This window comes from Xenopus tropicalis, chromosome 2 (assembly GCF_000004195.4).
Source record: "Xenopus tropicalis strain Nigerian chromosome 2, UCB_Xtro_10.0, whole genome shotgun sequence".
NCBI classification, from domain to species: Eukaryota; Metazoa; Chordata; class Amphibia; order Anura; family Pipidae; genus Xenopus; species Xenopus tropicalis.
Genome location: NC_030678.2, coordinates 67,305,564 through 67,333,214, shown reverse-complemented (window position 1 = coordinate 67,333,214; position 27,651 = coordinate 67,305,564). Strand labels below are relative to the sequence as shown.

General features: G+C 40.0%; 1 protein-coding gene across 5 annotated transcripts in view; it reads right to left on the bottom strand.

Moving 5' to 3' along the window:
* The window catches only part of mdm4 (MDM4, p53 regulator), a 162,978-nt gene that overhangs the window by 14,087 nt on the left and 121,240 nt on the right, over positions 1–27,651 (bottom strand). For all 5 annotated transcript variants that reach the window (XM_012953455.3, XM_018089546.2, NM_001142245.1 and 2 more), the window contains 3 exons: positions 26,677–26,825; positions 1,153–1,305; positions 598–684 (listed from right to left, as the gene is read on the bottom strand). In XM_012953455.3, the coding sequence (XP_012808909.1) occupies positions 598–684; positions 1,153–1,305; positions 26,677–26,825 (389 nt within the window). The remainder of the gene's footprint in view (positions 1–597; positions 685–1,152; positions 1,306–26,676; positions 26,826–27,651) is intronic.

Genomic DNA, 27,651 nt, shown 5'->3' with positions numbered 1-27,651 from the left:
TTTCTGAAAAGGAAGTCACTAGTTATTGGGTCTAGATCAGATAGTTGAGTTTTCGAGGCCCAGCTGGCATCTGAAATTTGCTCTAAGGTTAGAAAACACCCAGGTACAGACTGGGATTCTAAGTACACAGAGGTCCATATGACCTCCCACAAGCCCAATAAAATAGTGGCTGTCTAGCTTTTGCCAGAATCAACAGATTGCCAGTCAGGGCTTGGAAACACCCATGACAACACCCATTGCTCTGCTATGGCATCTTAAAAAATATTTAAGATCAAGTCAACCTTCACCACAAATCCTATCCTGGTTATACTGGGCTACCCCATCCATTACTCTGGATTTTCCTTACAAAATACACAAAAGTGGACACATGAAGATACTGGCTATCCTGCTGCAGGTGATAAATATATCTGTACAGCATAAACAAAGCTCCTAAACAAAGCCACCATAGTAAGTCAAATATATGTTACGAAAAATATAATTTCTACTAAGACATTATTATCAAATAAGTACATGCACTTCTGCAGGACAAAGAGAATAATGGTAGTACCAGCCTAGATTTATGTAAAGTGTGCTACATGTCATAGTAGATAAACAAACCTGTGATGTGACCTCTGTATCTGTATCGTCACTTAAACTTTGCGTGTCGTCAAGATCGTCATCATCATACAGAGTCAGTTTAACCACCTGAGCAAGGCGAATGAGAACAGAAAAGGCAGTTAAAAGCTTACAGATATGAACAAAATGAATCATAGATAGTGATAAATTTAGCAATACTATAAGAAAAAAACACTATAAAAAACATTCATCCCCTTGTAAGTATAACAATGAATTAATTGTTTTAATGCTGTGCAACAGTGAAAACAGATCTCTGCAAAGTAATCTAATTAATTATAATAAAATACACACAAAATAAAACTACTGCAGTCACTATTTAGTAGTATTAACCTTTGACAGCAATTACAGCTTTGCGTGTGTAGAAAGGCCTCTATCAGCTTTGCACATCTGGACAATGCAATTTTTCCCTGTACCTTTTTGCAAAACTGCTCAAGCTCTGTCAGGCTGCATGGGGTTTCTGAGAGAACAGACTTTTTCCAAGCAGCCACAAATTCTCATTCAATTGATATTTGGACTTTACTGTAGTAACGTTTTTACCTTTTTGCTATCACTTTCACCAAGTTCTTCTACTTTATTACTAAGTGAGCCTGGGGCCTCCATCTTCACCTCCATATTAATATGATCTGAATGAGAGTCATTTAAGAACCACGTGTCATCAGTTGTGTCTGACACAGGGGCTGTATCTATATCCTGCACAAAGGAGAAACAGGCTTTAAATGCATTGTTCTGATAAATCAAATAACATATGGTACAATATGCATATCAAATTTGTTGAAAAGTTGAGATTGTTTTTTTACAAAAAAATGCAATGCAGTGTATGCAAATTAAAAAGTAAGAGAGAGACTCTATAAACATATACGCTAAAATGTGAATCAGAACTACCGGTACCAGAGCATTTTCGTTGTTGCGGGCGAATAATCTCGCCGCAATGCCATACCTCCGGCTAGAATTTAAATCGCCGGTGGGATGGCATACGCGGCGCTGCAATTTGCCGAAGTCACCGAAGTTACCTTGAGAGGAAACATCTTGTGTCACTACCCTTAAAAGCACTAGTAAAACTGGTATGTTTGCTTTAAAAACATGGTTTATATAAATGAGCTGCAGTGTAGCAATGGTAAATGAAAGGAAAAGCCACTGAATTTTTAGTCAATAGATTAGCCACAATAGTGCATGTGAGAATGCTATGTTTATTGTATGTATGTATAGTAGTTACATAGTTAAATAGGGTTGAAAAAAGACCAGTGTCCATCAAGTTCAACCCATCCAAGTAAACCCAGCACACTTAACGCACACCTACCAATCTATACACTCACATACATACACTATATATACAACCACTAGTACTAACTGTAGATATTAGTATCACAATAGCCTTGGATATTCTGATTGATCAAGAACTCATCCAGGCCCCTCTTAAAGGCATTAACAGAATCTGCCATTACCACATCACTAGGAAGGGCATTCCATAACCTCACTGCCCTCACCGTGAAAAACCACCTACGCTGCTTCAAATGGAAGCTCCTTTCCTCTAATCTAAAGGGGTGACCTCTGGTGCGCTGATTGTTTTTATGGGAAAAAAGAACATCCCCCAACTGCCTATAATCCCCTCTAATGTACTTGTACAGAGTAATCATGTCCCCTCGCAAGCGCCTCTTTTCCAGAGAAAACAACCCCAACCTTGACAGTCTCACCTCATAGTTAAAATCTTCCATCCCCTTAACCAGTTTAGTTGCACGTCTCTGCACTCTCTCCAGCTCATTAATATCCTTCTTAAGGACTGGAGCCCAAAACTGCACTGCATACTCAAGGTGAGGCCTTACCAGGGACCTATAAAGGGGCAAAATTATGTTCTCATTCCTTGAGTCAATGCCCTTTTTTATACAAGACAGCACTTTATTTGCTTTAGTAGCCACAGAATGACACTGCCTGGCATTAGACAACTTGTTATCAACAAAAACCCCTAGATCCTTCTCCATTAAGGAAACCCCCAACACACTACCATTCAGTAGATAGTTTGCGTTTATATTATTTCTACCAAAGTGCATAACTTTGCACTTATCAACATTGAACCTCATTTTCCAGTTTGCTGCCCAGTTATCTAATTTTGTCAAATCGCTCTGCAAAGCGGCAGCATCCTGCATGGAACTTATAGTTTTGCACAATTTAGTGTCATCAGCAAAAATAGAAACAGTACTGTCTATGCCCACCTCCAGGTCATTAATAAACAAGTTAAAAAGCAAAGGCCCAAGGACTGACCCCTGCGGTACTCCACTAACCACACTGGTCCAATTAGAAAATGTTCCATTTACAACCACTCTTTGTAATCTATCCTTCAGCCAGTTCTCTATCCAATTACAAATATTATGTTCTAGGCCAATATTCCTTAATTTGATCATTAACCTTCTGTGAGGTACTGTATCAAACGCTTTAGCAAAGTCCAAGTAGATGACATCAACTGCCATTCCAGCATCGAGGTTCCTGCTCACCTCCTCATAAAAGGCGACTAAATTAGTCTGGCAAGATCTGTTACGCATAAAACCATGCTGGCACAAACTAATAGTATTGTGAACTGCAATGTATTCAAGTACCCTATCCCTTATTACCCCTTCCAAAAGTTTTCCTACTACTGATGTCAGATGTATGTATGTATGTATGTATGTATGTATATTTTTATTTATAAAGCGCTACTTATGTACGCAGCGCCGTACAGTAGAATACATTAATACAAACAGGGGGTTAATAAGATAATAGATAAATACAAAGTATAACAATAAATACAAATAAATACAAGATACGGTTGCAATAAGTTAAGAGTCAAAGACACAAGAGGATGGAGGTCCTATATGGGAGGGTAACTTACAGATACAAATAGGCAAATATAAGTGCTGTAGGTCACAGTGGGTGACACTACATTATAAGTGCTATTCCCCAGATCAGGTGCTGGGTGAGTGTTTCAAAAGGTAGTCTTTTAGTTTGGTTTAAAAAGACTGGGGGAGGATTCTCTCCGGAGGAAATCAGGGAGGGCATTCCAAATGTAAGGGGCAGCAAGGCAGAAAGGTTTAAGGCGGGAAACAGCAGTAGTAGTTGGGAACATTACAAGAAATTTGCGTCTTACATTTTGCATCTAGTCATGTTTATACATTATTATGAAATTTTTTCTAAATTTCATAATAATGTATAAACATGACTAGATGCAAAAAGAGAAAGAAGAGAAGAGAGGAAATCAGTGGGGGCTGGAAAGGGGTGGGGGGGAGGGGACATCCCTCTAGTAGGTTAAGGTATCAATCAATAAAGTCTTATTCTTTAAAGGGGACCTGTCACCCTATTGTGTTTGTCAAGTAAAATAACCTTCACTTACACTATAAAAATTATTTTAATCTTATTTTCTTTAGCCTTGGAATTCACAATTGCAGCAAGAAGACAGTCGCCATTTTGTGGACACTGTTATTAATGCAAGCTTTGTATCTTGCCAAAATCCCTTTTCTTTGCCAGTATGGGGGGACCTGATGCTCATGCCTATGCACTGATTACACAATTACATGGTGAGGAGGGAGGGGGACTGTGAGGAGTGCAGCAACATCTAAGAAGTTCTGAATTCAAAGTGAAAGTAACTGACTTCCCCACCTCTATGCCTTAGGCATAGAGGTGGGGCAGGCAATATATGATTGACAACTGGGATTTTTAAATACTTTTATAACAGGTATTGATGTGTTAATAAAAACATGAGTATGGGTTTCATGTTCAATTTGAAAAGGACTTTTATTATACAGCTTTTTTTTATGAGGATAGCCAGTGAAACCATGTTGTACTGTAGGTATTATTATACTTATTTTATTCTTCAGTTTTCTAGTACCAATCAGCATTGGGGTTACAGCTGGTTTTCATCTTTGAGGTATTAATATTTTGGCTGCGTTCAACAGCTATGGTTCAAGCGATTTTTTGAAAGTAGACAAAGGTTTTTCCATATAAAATAGCAAAACATATTCAGGAGCATTCAGTATTTCAATATTTATATATTATATGGTATTTTGCTTTCCTAACACTCTCCCAGAAGGGTTGAATGAGTGGACATGTCCAAAATATTTTGAGCCTTTTCCTTTGTTACACCCCCTCCAAATTGGAACTTATCTATAAACACACTAGTGATATCTGTTAGAGGTGTAATACCATCTTGCAGCTATTTTGTAATTTGTTTCTTGGATTCTACAGCATCTAGAACTCTTGAATAATTTATTCATTAATTTTGTATTGGGAAGGGGAGATTGTAACGATAGAGCTATCACTGAATGGTTTGACCACGTTCTAGTTAATATTTAGCTATTTATAACTTTTTGTAGGAAATTATGGGATATAAAAATATAGTCAATCTTTGAATACAGGTTGTGTCTGAATAAAACGAGTAATCTTTTTCTCTGAGATAAAGTATGCGCCAGGGATCTATTAACTGGATAGAATGAAGGAGTTGTTTACAGTGGTTTAGTTGTCTAAGTGGAATAATGAAGTAACCAGTAGAACAATCTAACCGTGGATCTAGTGGTATGTTGAAATCCCCTCCTGCCACTAACGTACCTTCTACAAATGGCTGTAGAATATCAATTATGTTGGTAAGCTCTTGTGCTTGTTCGGAATTGGAGAGATAAACATTGGCGAAGGTGTATATAAGCCCCATGTAAGTGCCCTTTACAAAAATGTAATGGCCAGAAGCGTCACTTTTTTATCTATCATTGTGAATCCAAAATGCTGGGAGAAGATAACTGCTACCCCTCGCACAACCCTAGTAGGTTGTGGTTTACTCATGTGAATTTCTGGAAAGTTTCTATTGTTCCATCAGGAAGTTGATCCTTCATTAAAATGTGTTTCTTTGATAAAGGCCACGTTGGCTTTTTGTTTCTGTAAATCAGATGAAAAAGGATTTGTTTTTGAGGAGAGTTAAGGCCGTTTGCATTCATACCAACAATCTTGAATATGTGGAGTGGTTAAGGTGGGAGTTGAGTCAAAGGAAGATGTATTGATAGAAAGGTAGGGAATATAATGATGTCACTACTTAGTGTAGGCCGTTGGCACTGCACTTGTAGAACCTGTTCCGATGTGCCTTTGTTCAGGGGGGTTGGGTATTATGTCCAAGGTCTCAGTTGTTCTGGTGGGCTCCCGCTCTCAGGAGTGTTGGGCTTATAATTAGAAATGCTCTCTGGAGTGTAAATCGTTTGAGATATGGGATCAGCAACCATAGTGCTGGCAGAAAAATTCTATTTGCTTGATTTGGTTTTGGTTAGTGCTTAATAATTTGGTGGTGGATAAATGAAACCTTGTACCTTCGATCATTGCATAACAGAATATAATCAAAAGAGTCTAACTTATATACAGTCAGTCACAATATATTTACATGAGGGTTATCTATTGAGTGTTCACCTCTTATGTTCAGCAAAACAAAAAAAAAACCAAAAACCCTAATATAAGCAATGGGTAATTAAATTCGTAAAGATCAGTTTATTGTTATAATTATGAGGCTTTTTCCTCCTAGGCACATAGGAGGTTGAGGCTGATTAGAAATATATACTAAATACCATAAGTGCTTATGCGATTTGTGAAGAAACAATATACTATCAAGTTAAGGAATATTGGGATAGGAAGGGAGGGGGGGAGGAAGGGGTGGGAAAAGTTGAGCGTTCAGTGAGTTTCTTTAATTGACATATGCTGATATAATGCAGATAACATTCAAATAACATAATTAAAGCAATGATATAGTATGGAAAAAAGGGGGGGTGAACATATGGTGAATTGTTGGTATCCATAGGTTGCTTTTCTCATAGTATCTGCATATAAGTCTATGTAGAGAGAGGAGGACTTGCAGAATATAGTGTAAGTCTTCTATCTTCTATAGTCTTCTATCTGTTCTATCTTGTGCTGGTGATATTCCTGTAATATACCAGCTGTAGGTGACTACCTCCATTTGCTGTTGTGTATTGGAGTGTTGCCCAGAAAGAAATGTTAGGGGAATTAAAACTTGAAGTTATTGGTGAAACTAAACGGTAAATAAGGTCTAACTGCTGTAATAACGTGTCAATGGAACAATAAAACTTTATGTAGGAATTTCCCCTAGAATGGGCCTCGAGATCATAATTAGGTCATGTAGACCACGGTAGTCGGTAGATCTACGAAAAGCCTGTGTAGGCTTGTGCTTGTAGTGGGATTACCTGTGGATGTTTCAAACAGGGTCCGGGGTCTCAGGTTCTGATGAGATCGGTTCTACCCGTGGCGTTGGATGTTCTTGTTGGCCTGGCATGATTTCGGTGTTAGGATCATCCGGGTACACCAAAATCTGCCCCATTTTTGAATATCTAGAGGTGGAAGGCAGAAGCTGCGAGAGAAGGGAACAGTTCCTTGAGGACATAGGTTTTCCCAGCTTTGTGCGCCAGTAATGCGAAAGGGAAGCCCGAATTGTAGGCGATATTTCTTTCTTGTAGAAGTTGTACAACGTTGCAAAGCATACAGCGTTTGGAGTACTGTGGTGTAAGCCAGGTCCTGATAGACTTCGGATGTTGTCTCCTTCCAGTTGCACTGCCTTAATTTTGCAGGCTTTTTGTAAAATCTTTTCTTTGGTTGCAAAGTTGTGAAAGGCACATAATACATCTTTGGGTTTATTTGGGTGACCGGCTGTTACACTATGCAGTATGTCTATCAGTATTTCGGTTTCAGCGTCTTGCCCCAGTAATTGATTAAACTGATCTGTCAAGATTTGTCTTAGTTCTGTGTTTGCAACATCGTCGGGAACTCCTCTAATACGGAGGTTGCACCGACGGCTTCTATTTTCTGTGTCTTCAAGAAGACGACGTAAGTTGAATATGTGTCGCCCTTGTGTTGCGAGTCTCTGAGTTCTCAGTGACAGTCTGTCCTTCCCCTAATCTTTGTGCTTAGCGTTTGCATTTCGGTTTTAATCACCTGGATTTCCTGTTGCTGGCTCTTTTGAATGTCAGATAGCAGTTTTGCTAGGTCTTCCTTCTGTGGTAAAGCGGTAATCAAGTTTAGCAAGTCAGAGTTGCATATAGGAGTGGTTGAGGGCGGGCCCGGAGCCAGAGCTGAAGCATCTACTTAATTAGAAGGATGCTCTGACTCGAGGACTTCATCCGCTATTTTGGATCCCTCATCTGTATCAGGTGATGGAGGGTTTATGTTGAAAAGTGACCTATTTCTTTGTCCTTTTTCATGTAATTCGTTTTCTGGAATGCAGAGAAGTTGGAGGACTCCTGTCTCTTTCCCATCATGCAAAAAAGGTAGTGTGTTAGAGCCAATAGAAGTCCCGAAAGCAGGAGCCCGTTCAAAACACGTCCGTACCAGGCAGCCATCAAACCATGCCCCCAGCAGCTGCCATTTTAGCTAAGTCTGACATCACTTCCCTGCCTCCATCTCTCCTGCTGCCTGGAATCTCTCTGCTCAGATTACAGCAGGGAGGGGGAGACAAGAGAGGAGCAGGCTTGTAACATAGTAAGTTAGGCTGGAAAAAGACACACGTCCATCAAGTTCAGTCTTAATGCCTATATATAACCTGCCTAACTGCTAGTTGATCCAGAGGAAGGCAAAAAACCCCACCTGAAGCCGCTCTAATTTGGACCAGGATCCCCATGGTGCCATTTTGGGTGTTTACCTTATCAGTAGGCATGGGGAATAAAATCCCCTACTTATGCCTAAGCTTTAAAATGCTGGGAAGTATATTAATGTCCTCCATGTGTCCCCGCTGGTACAGGCTTACCTAGTGTCAGGACGACCCGGTATTCCAGTTGCGCGTTGCTAAGGTCATGTTGCTAAGGACCTGTGCGTCCTGGAGGGGTAGTGTGCATTAGTGCAAGGGTCCGTGTGAATTGGTCTCTTATTCATCTTTCTATCTACCATAACTACCTCCCATTGATTACGGATTACTTTGGACTTTGTTACTTCAAGTCCACACTAAGAAACAAAAGCATTTAATTCTTGTATGACTTATATGTAATTGATTTGTGTTGATATTGACTTAACACTAAATAATTTTCCAAATGGTTAAAACAATATAGTATATACTAAAAAAACATCTGATCATAGCTTCAAATGCATGGGACTTACATGAATTGATCTCTGGTTTGTCTGTTTAGCCACTATCACTACATCTGGATTCTTGCTGACTGATTTCTGCTATGTTGTTTTGCTGCCTCACTGAGAAATATACGAATTGTAACCATGAATTGTAACACGTAACTGAATTGTGTGATTATGACGGATTGCAACTATAAATTGCAACATGTAACTAAGTTATGCAACTATGTATTGCAGCATATAATGGAGTTGTGAACTAACGGATTTAGTCTCAGAACAATTTGATAAATTGATAACGGACTACATACTGATATATAATAACTCGCACAGCTAACTGAATTATTCTCAAAGTTAGGATTATTGACTATCCCTAGGGGGATTTATTCCTAATATATCTTCTAATATTTTTAATATTTTTCCTTCTTTTCTGTTTTGTTACACTGTACGTTCCCCTTTTTCCATTTTTTCCCATTGTTTCCCTAGTTCTTTATGAGTATACTGATCTTTACAGGCTACCTATCTTTGATGTTTCCTTTTAACTGTGCACACTCTTCTTTGTGACATTTGTTCTTCGGCTCTATATAACTCACGGACCAGTACCCCCTAGGCTGCCTGTCATTGATTTATTATTACTTTCATGTAATTGCTGTGGGAGTCCTGATCACCTCCTGACCCCAAACTAAATTCAGGCATAAAGTGTGTGGTTACTCAGGGTTAATCTATGTAAAACGGCTGATATATGTGCTCTGTCAGATGAAATCCACTAACTGTGTGGAAGGCAGTTCGTTCCTGACTCTAGCAGCCGCAGCGCTGTAAAAGGACGATGCCGGATCTCCACTTCTAATAGCCATGCGCCCTAATAGTAGAAGCTGTTATAGCGCATTACGTGGTTAAAATAATTGTAACACAGATACAACATTATTATACATCTTTTTTTATGCACAATGGTAAAAATATTTTAGACATATGGTTAAGGGTATTAGTATTTCATTTCATTTTATTTTATATGTAATTAAGTTCACGTGTATACGTCATACTGACACGTCACTATCTAGTTTCCCGCCACACAGGGTATTTAAGTTTAGATGTACTGTTTTTTGGCAACTTTGAGAAAGGCTGCAATTGTGGCCGAAACTTCAGTTCTCTTGTTCTACACGTAATAAACTACAAATTTTGTTATAAGTCCTGAGCGATGCGATTCATGTTTTGTCCATTATATATATATATACACATATACATACACACACACACACACTCATAGTTACTGAAGCACCTCTTCTCCAGTGTACACAACCCTAACTTGGCCAGCCTTTCTTCCTTGTGCTATGGCCTGAAAGGTTTAATCTGATAGAAGGAAGTCTGATAACATATCTGATGTGTACAGAATAGAAGGAAAGAAATGTGGTGTTTTCACAGAAGACTCAGAGCAGCGGGTTCTGTAAGTGTGAGGGGGAGTTGGAATTCTCCTCTCCTCCCGTTGCCAGTTCACATCTATTCCTCCGGCTTTTTTGTTTAACTTATTTGAAGTGCATGCCCTTCAAATCTTCCATCCTCTCTCTGTACGGGTGGCTGTCATTTACAGGCCCTCATCAGCCTCCTCCCCTGCTACCTTCCTTTCTGATTTTGAAACCTGGCTCTCTTTTTTCCTCTGTACTGATGGCCCTGCAATCGTCCTTGGGGATTTCAACTCCCACATTGATGATCCCTTGCAACCCTGGCCCTCACGTTTTCTCCGCCTAACCTCCTTTGAGCTCCAGCAGTGGACAAACGCTCTGACTCATAAGGATGGCCACTTTCTGGACTTTACCAAAAATCTGTCCCTTTCTGATTTTAACAATGTCCCTGTCCCCTTCTCTGACCATCACCTGGTTACATTTTCTGTCTCTCACTCTCCTTCCCAACCTGATCCTTCCCCCGCTGTACTAATTTGAAATACTCGTGACGTAGACCTCCTGGCCTTAGCTCACTCTTTCAGGTCCAGTCTCTCCTCCTTTATTGAGATGTCTGACCCTGATACCCTGGTTAGCGAGTACAACAGTATACCAGCCTCCACCATTAACTCATTTGCACCCCCTCAGCCTAAGCGTACTCGAGTTCAAAACCCACGCCCCTGGCTGAATGTGCAGACCAAATTCTTACGAATCTGCGGAACGTATGTGGAGGAAATCCCATACGCAAGCAGACTTTATCCACTATAAATTTCTATTGGCCTGCCTCAACTCTGCCTTGTCGAAGGCTAAACAGGAGTACTACAACACCCTTATAAACAATAATAAATCCAACCCAAAACGCCTGTTTTCTATATTCAATACCCTTCTGCGTCCCTCACAGACTCCATTACCTCACTTAATGCATTCTCCCCAGGACTTTGCTGATTTCTTCATGAACAAAGTGGAGTCCATCCGCAATCAGATTCCCCCCTCTATTAATACTAACCAGCTCCTCCTTACTCAGCCCCCCTCTGCATGTCTTAGCTCCCGTAACGGTCTCTGAAGTCTCCCGGCTTCTATTGTCAGCTCCTCTCACCATTTGCTCTCTAGACCCCATGCCTTCTTCTCTGCTTAAACACTGTGTTGCTGAAATTACTCCGGCTCTTACTCACATCTTCAACTCTTCGTCTTCTGGAAGTTTCCCCTCTTCATTTAAACAGGCCTGTGTCAAGCCTATCTTTAAAAAGGCCATGCTGGACCATGGGCGTCCACAGAAGGGGGCAAGAGGGGGCACTTGCCCCCCCCTGGAAAAGTAGCAAAAAAAAACCTTACTCCGTTTCTGTCCCCTCAAGCCCGTTTTGCTGTGCTCCGATTGGATCTTTCTTCTTGTGGATTCTCCAATCAGAGCACAGCTTCCTTGACAGACAGTAAAATTGAACAGTAAAAATCAGAGCACAGATGCACACAGGGATCGGGAGATTTTGCAAACTGGAAACAGAAATGAAGACTGAAAAGAAGAATCTGCAGCTGTAACTTTACCTAAGAACCAACTCTCAACTTTTGCTGCAGTTTTCATCCCACAGGTACTATACACAGGCACTATACACAGGCACTATACCCAGGTACTATACACAGGTACTATACCCAGGTACTATACCCAGGCACTATACACAGGTACTATACACAGGCACTATACCCAGGCACTATACACAGGCGCTATACACAGGCGCTATACACAGGCACTATACACAGGCACTATACACAGGTACTATACACAGGTACTATACACAGGCACTATACACAGGTACTATACCCAGGCACTATACACAGGTACTATACCCAGGTACTATACCCAGGTACTATACCCAGGTACTATACCCAGGTACTATACACAGGCACTATACCCAGGTACTATACCCAGGTACTATACACAGGTACTATACACAGGCACTATACCCAGGTACTATACACAGGTACTATACACAGGCACTATCCAGTTCTAAAGAATCACTAGCTGACATTAAATTGTTTTTTGCCTGACCTGACATCTATAATAATTTATAATCTATCCCCTACCCTAACACATGGAGGGTAAGTTAACTCTTTCCCTCTGAAAAAGCTCATTGTGTGTTTGTATATTTGTTGTTGTTTTTTGCACTTACTATTTTTTTTTTTGTCATTGTTTTGTTCATTTATAGTAAGTTACAGTGGGCCAATGTTGTGTATCAGTGCCAGTGTTATAGTGCCAGGGCCTGAATATCTGCCATCTGTACCCACTGCTCCTCATGGCATATAATGTGCTGGTTTTGTAAATACGGACTGCGTCTCACTGTATATAATGGGGAGTCAGTATCCACTGCCTTTCTTGCTATAAAACTAACATAAACACATCTAAAGGGGTGGTTTACTTTTAAGTTAACCTTTAGTATGTTATAAAATGGCCTATTCCTAGCAACTTTGCAATTGGTCTTCCTAATTAATTTTTTTGAATAATTTGCCTTTCTCTTCTGCCTCTATACAGATTTCAAATGGGGGCCAAAAAATATTGCTTTGTGAGGCTACAATTTTATTATTATTATAATTTTGTATTACTTATTTTTCCAAGTAGGCCCCTTAACTATTCATATTCCCATCTCTTGTTTAAACCACTACCTGGTTGCTAGGGTAAATAAGACCCTAGCAACCAGATAGCTGCTGAAATACCAAATGGAGAGCTGCTGAACAAAAAGCTAAATAACTGAAAAACCATTAAAAATAAAAGTGAATTCGAATGCAAACTACCCCTTTAAGCTAACTGATCACAAACACAAATGTTTGCAGATCCCCTAACAGAAGTGCGCGTATGAATACTTTTACATACTAAACATTTTAGGGTAAAAAAAAAAAAGCACCCCCCGCACTTTTGTACAGTATCCCTGGGAGTCAGTGGGAACGGCAAGAGGTAGTTGGGAGGTTAAGTGTCACATTAGCTGTAGGTCAGTCTGTATATGGGCCATCTTTAGCCTCCCCTAGTATCATCCTGCAAAAAAAAAAATATATATATATAAGAACCAAAGAGTATATGCAGCGGGAAAAATTATAAAAAATAAAGTTAGTATTTAGTAAAGTATTTTTTATAATTTTTCCCGCTGCATATACTCTTTGGTTCTTTTGTGTTCTGCATCTCATCTGTGGCTTTAACTGTAATCTCCTCTCTATGTCACTTTGTATCTTACACTCCTTACAATTCAGAGTATTTACTCGTAACAAGTTATGATACATTGTTTCTTTGCACTTGATACTTGTTTCTTATCCCTTGGTATCGCTCTCTATAATTGTTGTTTTGGTTTGATCACAATACCCACTTCTGCACAGTGCAGTTGAAATACACATTCTATGCTAATTGACATTTCACGCCCGATGTGTATTCGACAGCGTGAAACTGTGACGTCACACCCCTGTGTTGTCTGTTTTTTCCCGCCAGTCAGTGTATTTAATGTTAGCTTTCACAGTGTGGTTTAACTTTGAGAAAGGCTGAGGTGTTCAGCCGAAACGTCAGTTCACTGATTTACCATTAAAAGTTTTTTATTTTTGTACTTAAGTCCTGTGAGTGCGGCTTCTTTTCCCAATTCGTGTTCATTCTAATTTTGAGGATTGCACCCAGGCCAAGCTGTGGATTATACGTGAGTGCCAGTATTTCATTTTGTTTTTATATATATATATATATATATATATATATATATATATATATATATATATATATATATATATATATATATATATTTGTCTGTTGCAGGATGATGCTAGCTTACTTGCCCCCCCTTGGAAAATTTTCTGCGGACGCCCATGTGCTGGACCGTCCTGTCTCGCTTTTACCTCTTGCCTCCAAAATCTTAGAGCGTATCGTCTTCTCCCGTTTGGTTGCGCCCCCCACTACTACTGCCATTTCCCGCCTTAAACCTTTCTGCCTTGCTGCCCCTTAGAATCCTCCCTCAGTATTTTTAAAACTAAACTTAAAGACTACCTTTTGGAGCACTCACCCAGCACCCGATCTGGAAACTAACACTTATATTGTAGTGTCACCCACTGTGACCTACAGCACTTATATTTGCTGATTTGTGTCTGTAAGTTACTCTCCCATATAGATTGTCAGCTCTACGGGGCAGGGACCTCCATCCTCTTGTGTTTTTGACTCTTATTGCAACTGTATCTGTTATTTATTTGTCTTTATTGTAATACTTTGTATTTATCTATTATCTTAATAACCCCCTGTTTGTATTAATGTATTCTACTGTACATCACTGCGTACATAAGTAGCGCTTAATAAATAAAGATATACATACATACATACAAGTGTGCATGGCTGTTATTACATAGACCTTTCTAATAAAGTTTACTTACTTATCCTTCTCCTTAAAATAACAGAATACAACAGATTTAATTCTTATACAGGAATCAAAACTCATTATATGCTACAGAGTTTATCTGCTATGTATCCTGAGTATTTTCTCCTTTTTTTACACTGAATGGCTACCTCCAAGGATACACAAATTTATACAAACTATAGTAGCGTTTCTAAAATGCCAGCTTTTCAGCGCAGAGCAACAATATATTCTATTTTATTTACTTTAAAACATGTTTATTTTTTGGTGCTACTGTTGCTTTAAGAAGCTCTGCCAGACAAGCTTGAACACAGTGTCTTTAAATATGACTATCTTGTCAAGTTTTAAACTTCAAGTACACCAATCCGAAAAGGATGCTGCATGGTCAAACCCAGAAAGACAATCCTCAAATCAAATAAGAAAGCCTAATTGCTAATAGATGGTGTTATATCTTGGCAGTAATAAAGACATTTTCTGCTTTCTTATTTATTAAACAAGTACAAAAAAATTAAAGAGAAACTCTACCTCTGAACACTGCAGGTCTCTATAAAATAGTTTACATAAAATAGCCCACATGTAACACTGCATCATTTAAATAAACCAATTTCATGTGATTTACTGTGCTCACAATCAATGAATGGAAAAATCTCACAAAATGGTGGCTCACAGTAACAGACGCTTAGGTTCATGGTCTTTAGGAGTTTCTATGTAAAATACATCTTCTTGAGTGGGTTTCTGTTGTTGCATCAACCAGTTATCCAATCTTTCCCCACTCAATCAGTCTCTCACATAGCCCCCATAGTTAGAAGATATTTGTGAACTGGGTCAGAGTTGTTTTGAATGACTCAAAGAAACTGAAAATGAGGGAGCTCCTCTCTTAATACCTTTAGAATGGCAGTGTTCATGTAATAAAGGGTGTGATCCCTAGGCATTTATTATGTATTTAAAAAGTCAATGCTGTCACTGTTAAAGAGGCATTTGAAATAGATAGAAGAGTCTAAAGAATTAAGTTCCTTAACCCATTTGGTGAGTTCATCTGCACTGCCAGTCCATATTATCATCAGATCACCAATGTGCTGCCTATAGAACCAAATGTTGATGTGTGTTAAATTGAAGTATTTACACATAAACAGGTTTGTTTACCTGGAGGCACCATTTAATCCCATGGTAGTACCGGTGACCTGTAGTAGTAGGACACTAGTCACCTAGTGAAAACCAGCTCTAAGAGCTCACAAAAAGCGGGTTATTGGGCATGACGTTGAATTCCCAAGGCAATGGGGGTACTACGGATTGCATCAATGCCAGTATAGTGAGGGATAACCATATATAGACTATTCACATCCACTGTCACAAGTAGGCAGTGTTCAGGGAGGTCTGGTAGGGTTTAAATAATAATGCGGGGTCAGCTGGCAGGAGTAGAAAAGTCTGCTAAGTCTGGGCATCAGATTGAACTAATATCTTGGAGCGACAGTACTCATGGTCCATTACTACCACAGGCCCTTGTCAGCAGGACAAGTTGCTATGACAGTTGGGCTGGGAAATAGATGGCAGGTCATGGTTATTGATGCGTGTATAGCACATAATGAAATTACTGCAAGGTTGTCTGGTTACAACAATATTCTCCCCTACCAGGTGAGGAAAAACCTTCTTAGTCAGAACTATGGTTATAGTTGCTGTGTTTGGAGTTATCAAAACTGTCAAATTTAAGAGGTTACCAGCTCTGCCACACCTTCAAGGATTCACTGTGCCTTTACTTAGCACCTCCCTAATGGAGAAGGACCTTGGAGTCCTTGTAGATAATAAACTTGGCTGTAGCAAGCAATGCCAGGCAGCATTCACGGGAGGAGGGGGTTATTCTTCCCCTTTACAGAGCGCTGGTAAGGCCCCATCTAGAATATGCTGTTCAGTTTTGGCTGTGAAGTTCTGGAATTCCCTCCCCGAATCAGTCGTGCTGGCTGATACATTATATAACTTTAAGAAGGGGCTGGATGGATTCTTAGCAAGTGAGGGAATACAGGGTTATGGGAGATAGCTCTTAGTACTAATTGATCCAGGGACTGGTCCGATTGCCATCTTGGAGTCAGGAAGGAATTTTTTTCCCCTCTGCGGCAAATTAGAGAGGCTTCAGATGGGGTTTTTTGCCTTCCTCTGGATCAACTAGTAGTTAGGCAGGTTATATATAGGCATTATGGTTGAACGTATGTCTTTTTTCAACCCAGCTTATTATGTTACTATGTAAATTAACACTGCCAAATGGAGCCCAAAGCAGTCGAAGTGATGAAATATATAAACGTGCGTTAATCAACAGGGCTGCCAGTGTTATCCGGAGATTAGTTGGCTTATCAGTGTCTACACAAAACTCCTTTACTAAAATTCTGAATTGCTTCAAGAGGGCAGAAGCAATAATTAAGGAACAAAATAAGTCTAATAGGGGTAGAGATGCAGTTGTAGAAGGACCTACCGCAGTATTAAAGTGATACTGACACGCAATATACTTTTTTTTTTAATTATAATTTTTAAACCTTCCATAGTGTTTTTATTGTTATAAGATAGTAAACTGTTAAAAAAAATTCAAACAAGTAGTTGCATTACCATAGGGAACGCTTCAACCAAAGCTCAACAGGGCAGCCATTTTTTTTCTCCTCTTTAGTGCTACATTTCACACGCCCTCAATAAAAAAAACAAACCCCAGAGGAATCATCCAATCTGGCGACCTGTGCTGCCCTTTCTCCCATCATGTGCTCCTTAGTTCATCGCACATGAAGGCTTAGCTCAAGTCCCTGCTCTGTGTGCCTGCCTGCTCTTTGAAGCAGAAATCTTCGTGTCTGCTATCTGATTGTGCGAGGAGCAGGGGGTGGGTGAGTACCTTGAAGCAGGACACGGAGAGGAGCTTCCTTATACTGCCGATGTCAGGGTCACGTGTTTATTTATGCAGGCTCAAAGTATGGGAAAGTGAAAAGGGAGGGTTTGTGACGTCTGCTAGCTCCTCTTGACAGGCAGCTTGAGAAGCTACAGTTGGGTTTCTGGACAGTCGGGTCCAGGATCTCCTATATGATTTATTTAGAGAACCTGAACTTTTAGAAAAAAATATTCAAAATGACCTATAGGTAGGTTTGAATGTAGATTAACATGTTGATAAGATTTTTTTTGGTGTCAGTATCACTTTAAGGAGTCCCGGTGTTAAGCCCTCAAATATATCAAGGACCCTTTGTCAAGGGAGAAGCCTTTAAATGTTTTTCATGTGGACAGATGCCTGAACCACCAGTTGCTCCTTCATACAGGGATTTAAGACTAGAAGTAGCAGAAATGAAGAGGGAGATGGAAAAAATGAGAGCAATACAAACTGCAAGTCATATTGTTGGTCCCAGTTCTTCTCAAAGTTTGAATTGCTCCCCAGTTTTCAGTCATTCCTCTAATGTTTCTGCATAGGAAAGCTATGCTACTGTAGTGGAGAGATGGATGCAATCGCCCTATTATCAGTGCTGCTGTGGAAGGCCCACACCAGAAAATGCTGACTGATACAGGAGCGTCTATATCCATTTTACATACTAACCAACCACATAATCATTCATTGTCTTATCCAGGTTTTTTTTAATGCTAAGACTTTTTTGCCTTCCAAGTGGGAAAATCAAAGACTAGTCTACGTTTGATAGCCCTACCCATCCCTCTCACATTCCAGCATATTACCTTAACACTTGACATTGCATAGTTAGTAATAGTTCCCCTTGGTGTTTGGGCACACCCATTGTTATATTTGGAATATTGTGTCATGTTAAACTTACAAACAACAGTTAAGTAACTTCCCAAACCCAACATACGTTCCCTCCCTACCCACACACTCCCTAACGAAATTGTGTGCGGGTTTCCTCCCTTTAACGTAACCTGTGGTGAAAAAAGAGGGGTTATAGTCTACTCAGCCTGTCTGCGTCTGGGACAGCCTGTGCTTTTTGTAGTTCTGCGATGCGGGGGTGGACTCCGCTGTTGCATGGGAGTCAACTGGTGTAGCCGGTACCCTTGTTTCATGTGATGTCGTCTGGGTCTTTAGCAGTCAGTCTGAAGGGATGTTCAGGTTCCAATCATGCTTGTTGATGAGGTTGGTGGGTCTCTAGTTCGGCCCACGATCCAAGAAATTGCTGTCTCCGGAGATTCAAAGAATTGGGTCTTCCCATTAGCGACGATTCTGAGTCTGGAGGGGAACAGCATCGCATAGGGGGTTTGCCGTTGTAGCAGCATGCGTTTGACTTCAGTAAATTGTGCTCTTTGTTTCCTAATCAGCGCAGAGAAGTCTGGATATATTGAGATTTTGTAGCTCTCGTGTAGCAGCTCTCCTGCTTTCCGGGCAGCTGTTAGGGCTGCGTCTCTGTCTTTATAGTTTAGAAGTCTGGCTATCTATGGCCTTGGTGGTGCACCGGGTGGTGGAGGTCAGCCCGGTATCCTATGTGCTCTTTCGACTGCAAAGGCGGCAGAGAAGGCTTGTTCCATGAATTTAGATTGGAGCCAGTTTTCAACGAAAGTCTCTGCCGCGTTCCCTTCCGCACCCTCTGGCATTCCTAGTATGCGTATGTTATTGCGTCTTAGACGATTTTCCATATCGTCCGCTTTGGCTTCTAGCGCAGTTAGTTGTTTGGTGACCATGCGGCCCGGCATAGGGTTGGTTAGGTCTTCTAATTCCCCTTTTCTCCTTTCTGCCTCTCCCGTTCTCTCTTATTTTTTGTAGGTCATGTTTTAGTATAGCAAAATCAGTATGTATTTCATCCACTTTTGTAATCAGCGTGGAGTGATTGTTAGTAATTATATGTAATATTCCGTCAGCGTTGGTTCTGCTGCGGGGGAGGGCTGGCCTGGAGTAGCAGTGTGTGAGGTTGTTTGTCAGTTACCCGGTATTATTTCTGGTGGGAGAGACATACCTCTGGGTTGTAGGGGAGGGGAGGAGTGCCTGGCGAAGCGCTCAAGCCGCTTGGCTGCGGTTCCTTCTGCATTTGCTGCGACGTTGTTCTCAGTGCGGGCCGCGTGGTGTGAGGATGCTGCGGCGCTATCTTGGGTGCGCGGGTCCATGGTTGTAGTAGCTGTGGAGGGTCTCGCTGCTTGTTTGCTTTTACCCATTGCATCTGGGGTGTATCCTGGGGTGCCTCCCCGAGTTTGTAGTGTCTTATCCGGCATTTATTTGTGTTTGTCAGCAGGATATAAAAGGCTCCCGTGTGGAGCTCAGTGCGAGTGCGTCCTACCCGTCCAGCATGCAGGCCACGCCCCCTCAATCATTCATTGTCAACAGCATTTCAGGGGTCTAATGCTGTAGTCATGGAAGCCAACGTTTTGATTTAAATGCATACTTAATGACTCTGTCTCTATTCTAGGATCTGATTTCCTGGGGCAGCATGGAGTGGTAATTAACTACGCAAATGAAAAGAACATTGTATTATCTCTGACTTCCCTGCAGTATATGCAATAAAAAAGCCTGAAAGCTTTTCACTTCAGGAGCACAGTGATCCAAGGGTGTCACAGATAATACAAGAGTTTGAACATGTGTTTGCTAAACATAAGCACGACTGTGGTAAAATGCAGGGAGAGGAAGTTATTTCTGGAAAGGCCCATGAACCTCAAAAGCAGTACCCTCTTCCAAAAGTCAGTGAGCCTTATATACAGCAAGCTATTGAGGCTTTGTTAGAGCAGGGTGTATTGAGAGAATGTGAATCAGTAACTCATTCTCCTATATATTCCATACAGAAACCAGATGGCTCATGGAGACTTTGCCTGGATTATAGTAAATTGAATTCTGTCACACCTGCTTGTGCACCAGTTGTCAGAGAAACCTCTACCCTTCTTTCCCAAATCCCTTCAAAATCAGTGTGCAAAAAGGGCTGCCAAGCAATCCGATATATGGGAACCCCCTAGTCTTCGAGGTTTCTGCGCTTAAAGAAACCACCCCAAATGATTTGGTATCACTTCAAAGGTCTTATATGCCCTATGAGGTTGTGATAGAGTGGCATTTAGCAAGCAAACCAGCTCCTATGCCTACTGCATGGGCTGATTGTACCATTTTGGCCTCAGGTCATTCTAGTGAACCATTTCTAATGTACCAGCAGGATGTGAGTTTTCCTATACTGTGTATTCGCCAAGACGGAGGAATTCTTTCAAATTTTTCATACACATCCAGTCGGAGGTCATTATTCAGCAGACAGAACTATTAAAAAGTTAAAGGAACAGTAACATCAAAATATAAAAGTGTTTTAAAGTAATTAAAATGTAATGTACTGTTGCCCTGCACTGGTAAAACTGGTGTATTTTCTACAGAACGCTCCTACAGTTTATATAAATAAGCTGCTGTGTAGCCATGGAGGCAGCCATTGAAGCTGGAAAAAAGGAGAAAAGGCACAGGTTACATAGCAGATAAAAGATAAACTCTGTAGAATACAATGGCATTTTATCTGTTATCTGCTAAGTAACCTGTGCCTTTTCTCATTCAAATGGCTGCCCCCATGGCTACACAGTTGCTTTGTTTAAATAAACTATAATAGTCTTTCTGGGGCAAACACACCAGTTATACCAATGCAGGGTAACAGAGCATCATATTGTTATTTCTTTTATACACTTTCATATTTTGATGTTACTGTTCCTTTAATGAGTTCTGTATGGTGGCCTTCAATTAAAGAGGATGTATATTTGAAATGTTCAAAATGTATTCCTTGTTTGCAAGTGAATCCCCCATCCTCTACTAACAAAGCATTTTTGAGATCGGCACCTCCTTCTGAAGGGCCATGGTCTCATATTCAAATTGATTTCACTGGACCCCTCACAAAAACGCCGGGTGGATATTCTCATTGTTTAGTGGTTGTGGATGTTTTTAGTAAATGGGTTGAAGAATCAGAATAAGAATGCTCTGACTGCAGCTAAGATATTGTTGTTTGAATTATTTTGAAGATGGGGACTGCCTCACGTTGTAGCCAGTGATAGAGGCTCAGCATTCACAGAAAAAGCGTTTCAACAGTTATAAAAATTGTTGGATATCAAAGCATGAGTTACACATTGCGCATAGGCCACAGTCTTCGGGAGCCATTTAGAGGAGAAATTGCACCATACAAACCATGTTAACGAAGTTTTATGCAAGAAAACCCACAGTTGGAAAGATATGTTACCATTGTGTTTAATGGCTATAAGGTCCACTCCTCACTTACCCTTATCAGGTAATGACAGGGAGGTTAATGTGTACACCAGGTCATTTGTTGTTGCCCCTTAAAAATCCTGCTTTACAAGGTGCAGCCACAGAGTCATGGGTTGGAAATATGGCTGATTATATTCAGCAGGTAAATCTGTTTGTGGCACAGAATGCTGGTCGCTCTAAAATGCAGATAAAGAAATATTTTGATAAGAAGGTGAGACCCTTTGAATATAATGTTAGAGATTCTGTAATGATTTGTGATTTCGGAAAAAGGGAGAATTCCTTTACTCCATCTTGGAAAGGGCCTTTCAACATTATAGACAAAGCAAGTCCTTCCGTTTATCTTATCAAAATGACTCAAACAAGAGGCAAATCAAGTTTGAAGTGGTACCATATCAACCTATTAAAAAGCACATAATGCTTCATCTTTTACTGAAAAAAAAAATGAAACACCACAGTTCTGCGAAAAGATAAAAAAGGGGTGTCAAATACATAGTAATCGTTAACAAGATTTTGAAAATTAATGGTCGTACTGAGCACCCAGTCCCAGTTTACCATGATATTTCAAATATTAAAATAGAGAGTAAGTTGGAAGAGAAATTCAAACAGGCAATACCACAATTTAGAGTTTCTATTCCTCCCTTGACCCTGGATGCTCATGCAACGGACCACTGAACATATTCTTCAAATGAAGCAAAGGACAAAACAAGCAAAGGAAGCAATTCCAGAACTTATTGACACCACTTGGTGGGATCAAGAATATAATGCCTCTCAACATCCATTTTTCTGCATAACTATTAAAATATTGATTCTCCTTCAGACCCTGATCATACTTCTTGGACTGCTCTTGTTTTGGAGAATGAGAAACACTCTCCGGACGGTTGAAAGTATTGTTTATCGACAATTATAATATAGAGGGCTCTCTCTATGGATTCGTTCGCCCTCTAGGGGGGGGATTTGTAAGAAATAATCCATCATTTGTAAGAAATAAGATATCATAAAAATGACTTTATATGTATGTAATAATCTAGGGCAGTGCTGTCCAACTGGCCCCCCTCTGTGTGGCCCCCCACCTGTCTGGCTGCTTTGATGGCTTACCTTTGAGTAAGCATTAAATGGTATCAGTACTGAGATTAACTGGCCCCCTGCATGGTTCTCACCTCAGATTCAGGCTGTAATCCCTCTGTATTGTTTAAATATGTAATCCCCTGTGTTTTTCACACCTTTTAGTTTCTGCATTGTTCACCCCCTGCAGTGTTCACACCTCAGGCTCAGGCTGTAATCACTCCCATTGTTCACTTCTTCACACCTCAGACATAGGTACTGTAGGCAGAGTATGGCACATACAGCCAGCATAGGGCAGGTAGAGTATGGCACACACAGGCAGCATAGGTCAGGGAGGGTATGGCACACACAGGGCACAAGATGCCGGTAACGTTTCTCTGTGTTTTTATCCCCTTTTATTTTATTTACGGTTTGTACACGTCTCTTTTGTAATATCCTTTTAATGCACTGTTTACCCTTGTAATATTAAATATAAAATTTAATAAGTTCTGTCCTTCGGCTCTATATCAATTCCCACGTACCTTGTATGACTCTAGAGGTGTACTAACTGCTTGGCTGTGTGGATGCTAATTAGCTAGTGGACTGTCAGTAGGACAGTGTATATGTAAATTAACCGCGATTGCTGGTGTGTGTGTGTGGAAGTAGTAGAACTATCCCTCACTGCAGTAGGAACGTTTGTGTATGATATATTTGGGTAACTAGGTTTCTATCGCCTGTTAATGATAGATGGTGGCAGCGAATAGTTGTATTTGGGGCGGTGGTTTGTTTGGGGGTGCTTGATATTAGTCTAACCTGTGTGAAAGGTGACTGAGTGTAACCCCTTGTTCCCCATCCCGGTGTCAGGCGCGTCTGTGAGTGGCGTTTTCCTGACAATCATAATGTGTAAACAAAGGCTAGCTATATATTATGCAAAGAGCCGGTCATAAAACATGGTATGAGATTGAGCGATTATGGATCAAAAGCCTTCTTTTGCATATTGTGCGAGAAACATTTGTTACTAAAACAAAAAAACTTGGATCCACTCTGGTTTCTGTTTCACCTGTTTAACCTGATGTCTTGTCGCGGTTGAGGCTCTAAACAGTATAAAAAGTGAGACCAAAATGCAGTCTAGGGTTTTGTTTTGGAAAACAGGCCTCTGTGTACAGGGGTCTATCTCTAAACAGGAACTCTGCAGGCCAAGACCCTGACTTACTGTCCCAGGATTGGTAAATATTCTCCTGTCTTTTTGTCTCTGAGGGTTTTAGTATTTTGTATTGGGTATTGTGTTTTATGTATTGGATTTTTACTGTTTGTAATATTTTCAGATATTTGTTGTTTGAAGACTGTAAATTTTGTTAGTGATTATAGTCTAGGTTTGTTTTGCTGGTTGTTTTGGGTTATTTACTGTTTATAATCTGTGAGTATTATTTCGTATAGAATTGTTTTTATGCTTTTATCTTTTGTAATGGTGTGTAATATTTTTCATTCTTTTCATTAATTGTGTTAGTATGTTTTGATTTGTGCATAAACTATATTTTAATCAGTACAGTGATTTGATGGTCTTTCTTTGCCAAACCTCCCTTTTTAGAACCTATGGTTTTATTATTATAGGCTAATATTAATATTTCATATTAATGTTAATATTGTCACTAATAATTATAATCCTACACATGCTTGCCCATTATTCTAGGTAGAGACTGGATCATGGCAGGCATCTGATCAACATTTAGACTGCCTCATAAATACAGGAGAGGTACAAGATGGGTCAATAGGTAGAGAGCTTCTCAAGATGGGTCAATAGGTAGAGAGCTCAAGTGGTCATCTTGCCTCTGCCCCTAAGTTTTTTTTTGTTTTTGTTTTTTAAAAAAGTTGTACAGGTATGGAATCCACCATCCAGAATGCTTTGGACCTAGGGTTTTCCAGATACGCATCTTTCCTTAAAGAGATATTGACACCAGAAGTGAAACCTTTTTTACATTTATCATAACATTGTCTTTGCATGAGCTTTATAATTTTGCCAAAAAAGTATTTCCATTCCTTATCTGATCCCCCATGTTCTCCTATGAGGGGGCGGCCATATTTGTGCAGCAGTAGGCTGTTAGCATTAGAAGCTATAACTGACAGGCTGAGAAGGGACAGTCAGGTTGGCAAAACAGTCAGATTTAGGAAATTCAAGCAACAATTACATACAAAACCAGCCCTAACAGTGAAAAAAGATCAACATGACCTATAGGTAACTTTATATGTAGATTCATAATTTGAAGTCATTTTTTTGCGTCAGTATCACTTTAATTTGGATCATCATAATTTAGGTCTACTAAAAGGGCATTCAAACGTTAAGAATACCCATTAGGATTTTTTTTTTGTCTCAAATAAAAATTTATTATATTTAAGTTGGTAGTATATCTTTTATAATGTATTAACCCTTTTAGTGCCACAGGATGTAGAATCTACGTCCTGTGTATCAAAGTACCTAAGTGCCACAGAACGTAGATTCTACATCCTGCTGCACTTCCGGGTTTGGGAGCGGAGGATCGGCTTTTCAAGCCACTCCTTCACTCCCTGCTCGTTCCCCAGCCTCTAGACAACAGTCAGAGGGGGGGAACGAGTGGCCCTTGGGTCGCGATCGCCCAGGAGCCCCATAGCAAAAGCCTAACATCTGCATTCTACGTGCCAGGCTTTTGCTTCAGCTCCTCTCCCTCCCCTCCCCCTTTGCTCTCGCCCCCCCCTGCACCGCCCCCTCTCACCATTGGCTGCAGCTGCTGTGTGATGTCTCCTGGTCTGTCTTCGATCTTCAGCCAAGGTAGGTGCCAAATACACACACAAAAACACAATCACACACTTATTACACTAATACACACTTATACTTATACACACACACACGCAATCCGGTTTGTACTAACTTTCTTTTGGGGTCTCTAAATGTCGGATACATTGGTGATCCTATGCAGAATGGGCATCAAACTGTTCAGTGGGCCCTTGGCTTTCATATTTAGGGTGTGTTTTCTTGGTACCTAATGTTATGTGGGAGATAAGGTGCTTGAAAGTGGAAGATTTGATGCGATTTTCATGTATTTCATCAAAACTGGCAATTTTGGAAAAGCATTGCGACTCTGTAGTTTGGAGTAGAAAGACATGGGTACCAATTTTGAATTCGCCAGAATGTGTACTTTCCAAAAATATATGGTTTTGGGGGGTCAGTTTATTTTTTTGTGTTTTACCCCACAGAAAATGCAGTAAACGTGTTGAATTTTCAGTAGCTAAAGAGATCTCCGTGGCTATTTGTATGTACTAACTTTCTTTTGGGGTCTCTAAATTCCAGATACATTGGTGATCCTATGCACAATGGGCATCAAACTGTTCAGCGGACCCTTGGCTTTCATACTTAGGATGTATTTTCTTGGTACCTAATGTTATGTGGAAGATATGATGCTTGAAAGTGGAAGATTTGAGGTGATTTTTTAGAATTTTCATAATTTTTTATAGAAACTTCAGTAAAGCATTGCCGTTTGGTACTTAGGAGTTGGAAGACATAGTTACCCATTTCGGATTCATCAGAATGTGCCACAAATCTCAATAAAACTATACATATCAGGTATTGGCACGTTCGGGAGACATGAGGCTTTCCAAATCAGTTGAATTTTTGTCCATTAAATAAAATATGTTTCTGGTATAAATCCCTATATCATGAAAAATAGCAATTTTTCTTTTTTTTTTGTATTTCAAGCTCTAAATCTTGTTCCAGAAGTGGAAATACGCAAAAGTAAAAGCCCCTAAATTGAGAGAGCACAGAATGTTTACAAATGTCTGGCACTGAGGGGAACCGAAATGTGAAAATCTGCTGGCACTTAAAGGGTTAAAGAGAAAAAAAAAGTCATTTTTAAAAAAACACTTGATTTAGTGTTTTCTGGATAACAGGTCTCTGCATAACATATGCCATACCTGCTACTATACTGTATATCAGCCAGTTTGTTAAATAAATGACATTTAAAAACTATTTTTTTACCTGATTTGAGGCAATGTCTGTTGATCCAATGCTTTGAAGGTGATAATTTGTCCTTAAATTCCCTAGGAACCACCAAGGAAGCCCAGCTTCATCCCATTCTTCAAACACCAAATCCAGAGATTGCTTTGTATAATCTGACCTTTCATTACCTGGTGGTAGAAAAAGGTAGAAATACAAGGACATATTCAGAGATTTAACTCCATGGCTCCACAGCCCCACCATCCAGCAAATGTCTTTTAATGGGCCACTTAACACAAGTGCTATATGAATATAACTGCAGGAAAATATTAACAGTGATGATGTATTTCTTCTGGTGCCAATAATAAGGAAAAAAATTAGGCTTTATGGTATTTGTATAGAGGTGTGGAATGTATACAAAAGGTGCTGTTTTTAATCCCTTCTGTATTGTAATGTACAGATACAGCATTACAAACCAGAAACAAACTTCATTCCAGAAATTTAAAAAGTAGTGCTATAAATTATTATATTTATTGCACATCATTTTACAACATGTTTTGGATCAAAGAATGCTTCATTAGGTTTTTCTTTAAACTTGTGCAGAATCCTATGAGGTATATTTGTTCTTGAATTCATACAGAGCTTGTTTCCTACTGTGGATTCCTACAGTGCTTTTATATGGTCATGTAACTTATTGGTGACTTATATCTTTAGAAATTACAGTAGGGGGTACATTATCCACTAAATAAATGGTGTGCTCTTACATAAGCACTCACCATTTAAAACACTTACAGTACAGTTCGGTGTACTCTATGCAAGATCTGCCGATGAAAGTAAATGCCACTTGAATGACCTGGCCGTAAACACCTATTTAATATTTCAAGTTTGCTCACCTCCTCTTCTAATGTTAGATTGATTGCTTCTTTTGCTTTACATATGGGCAAAGCCACCATCCCCTGTTGATATGGATTATGAGCACTAATTCATGCTGAAGAATATGGGTGTACACACATGCCT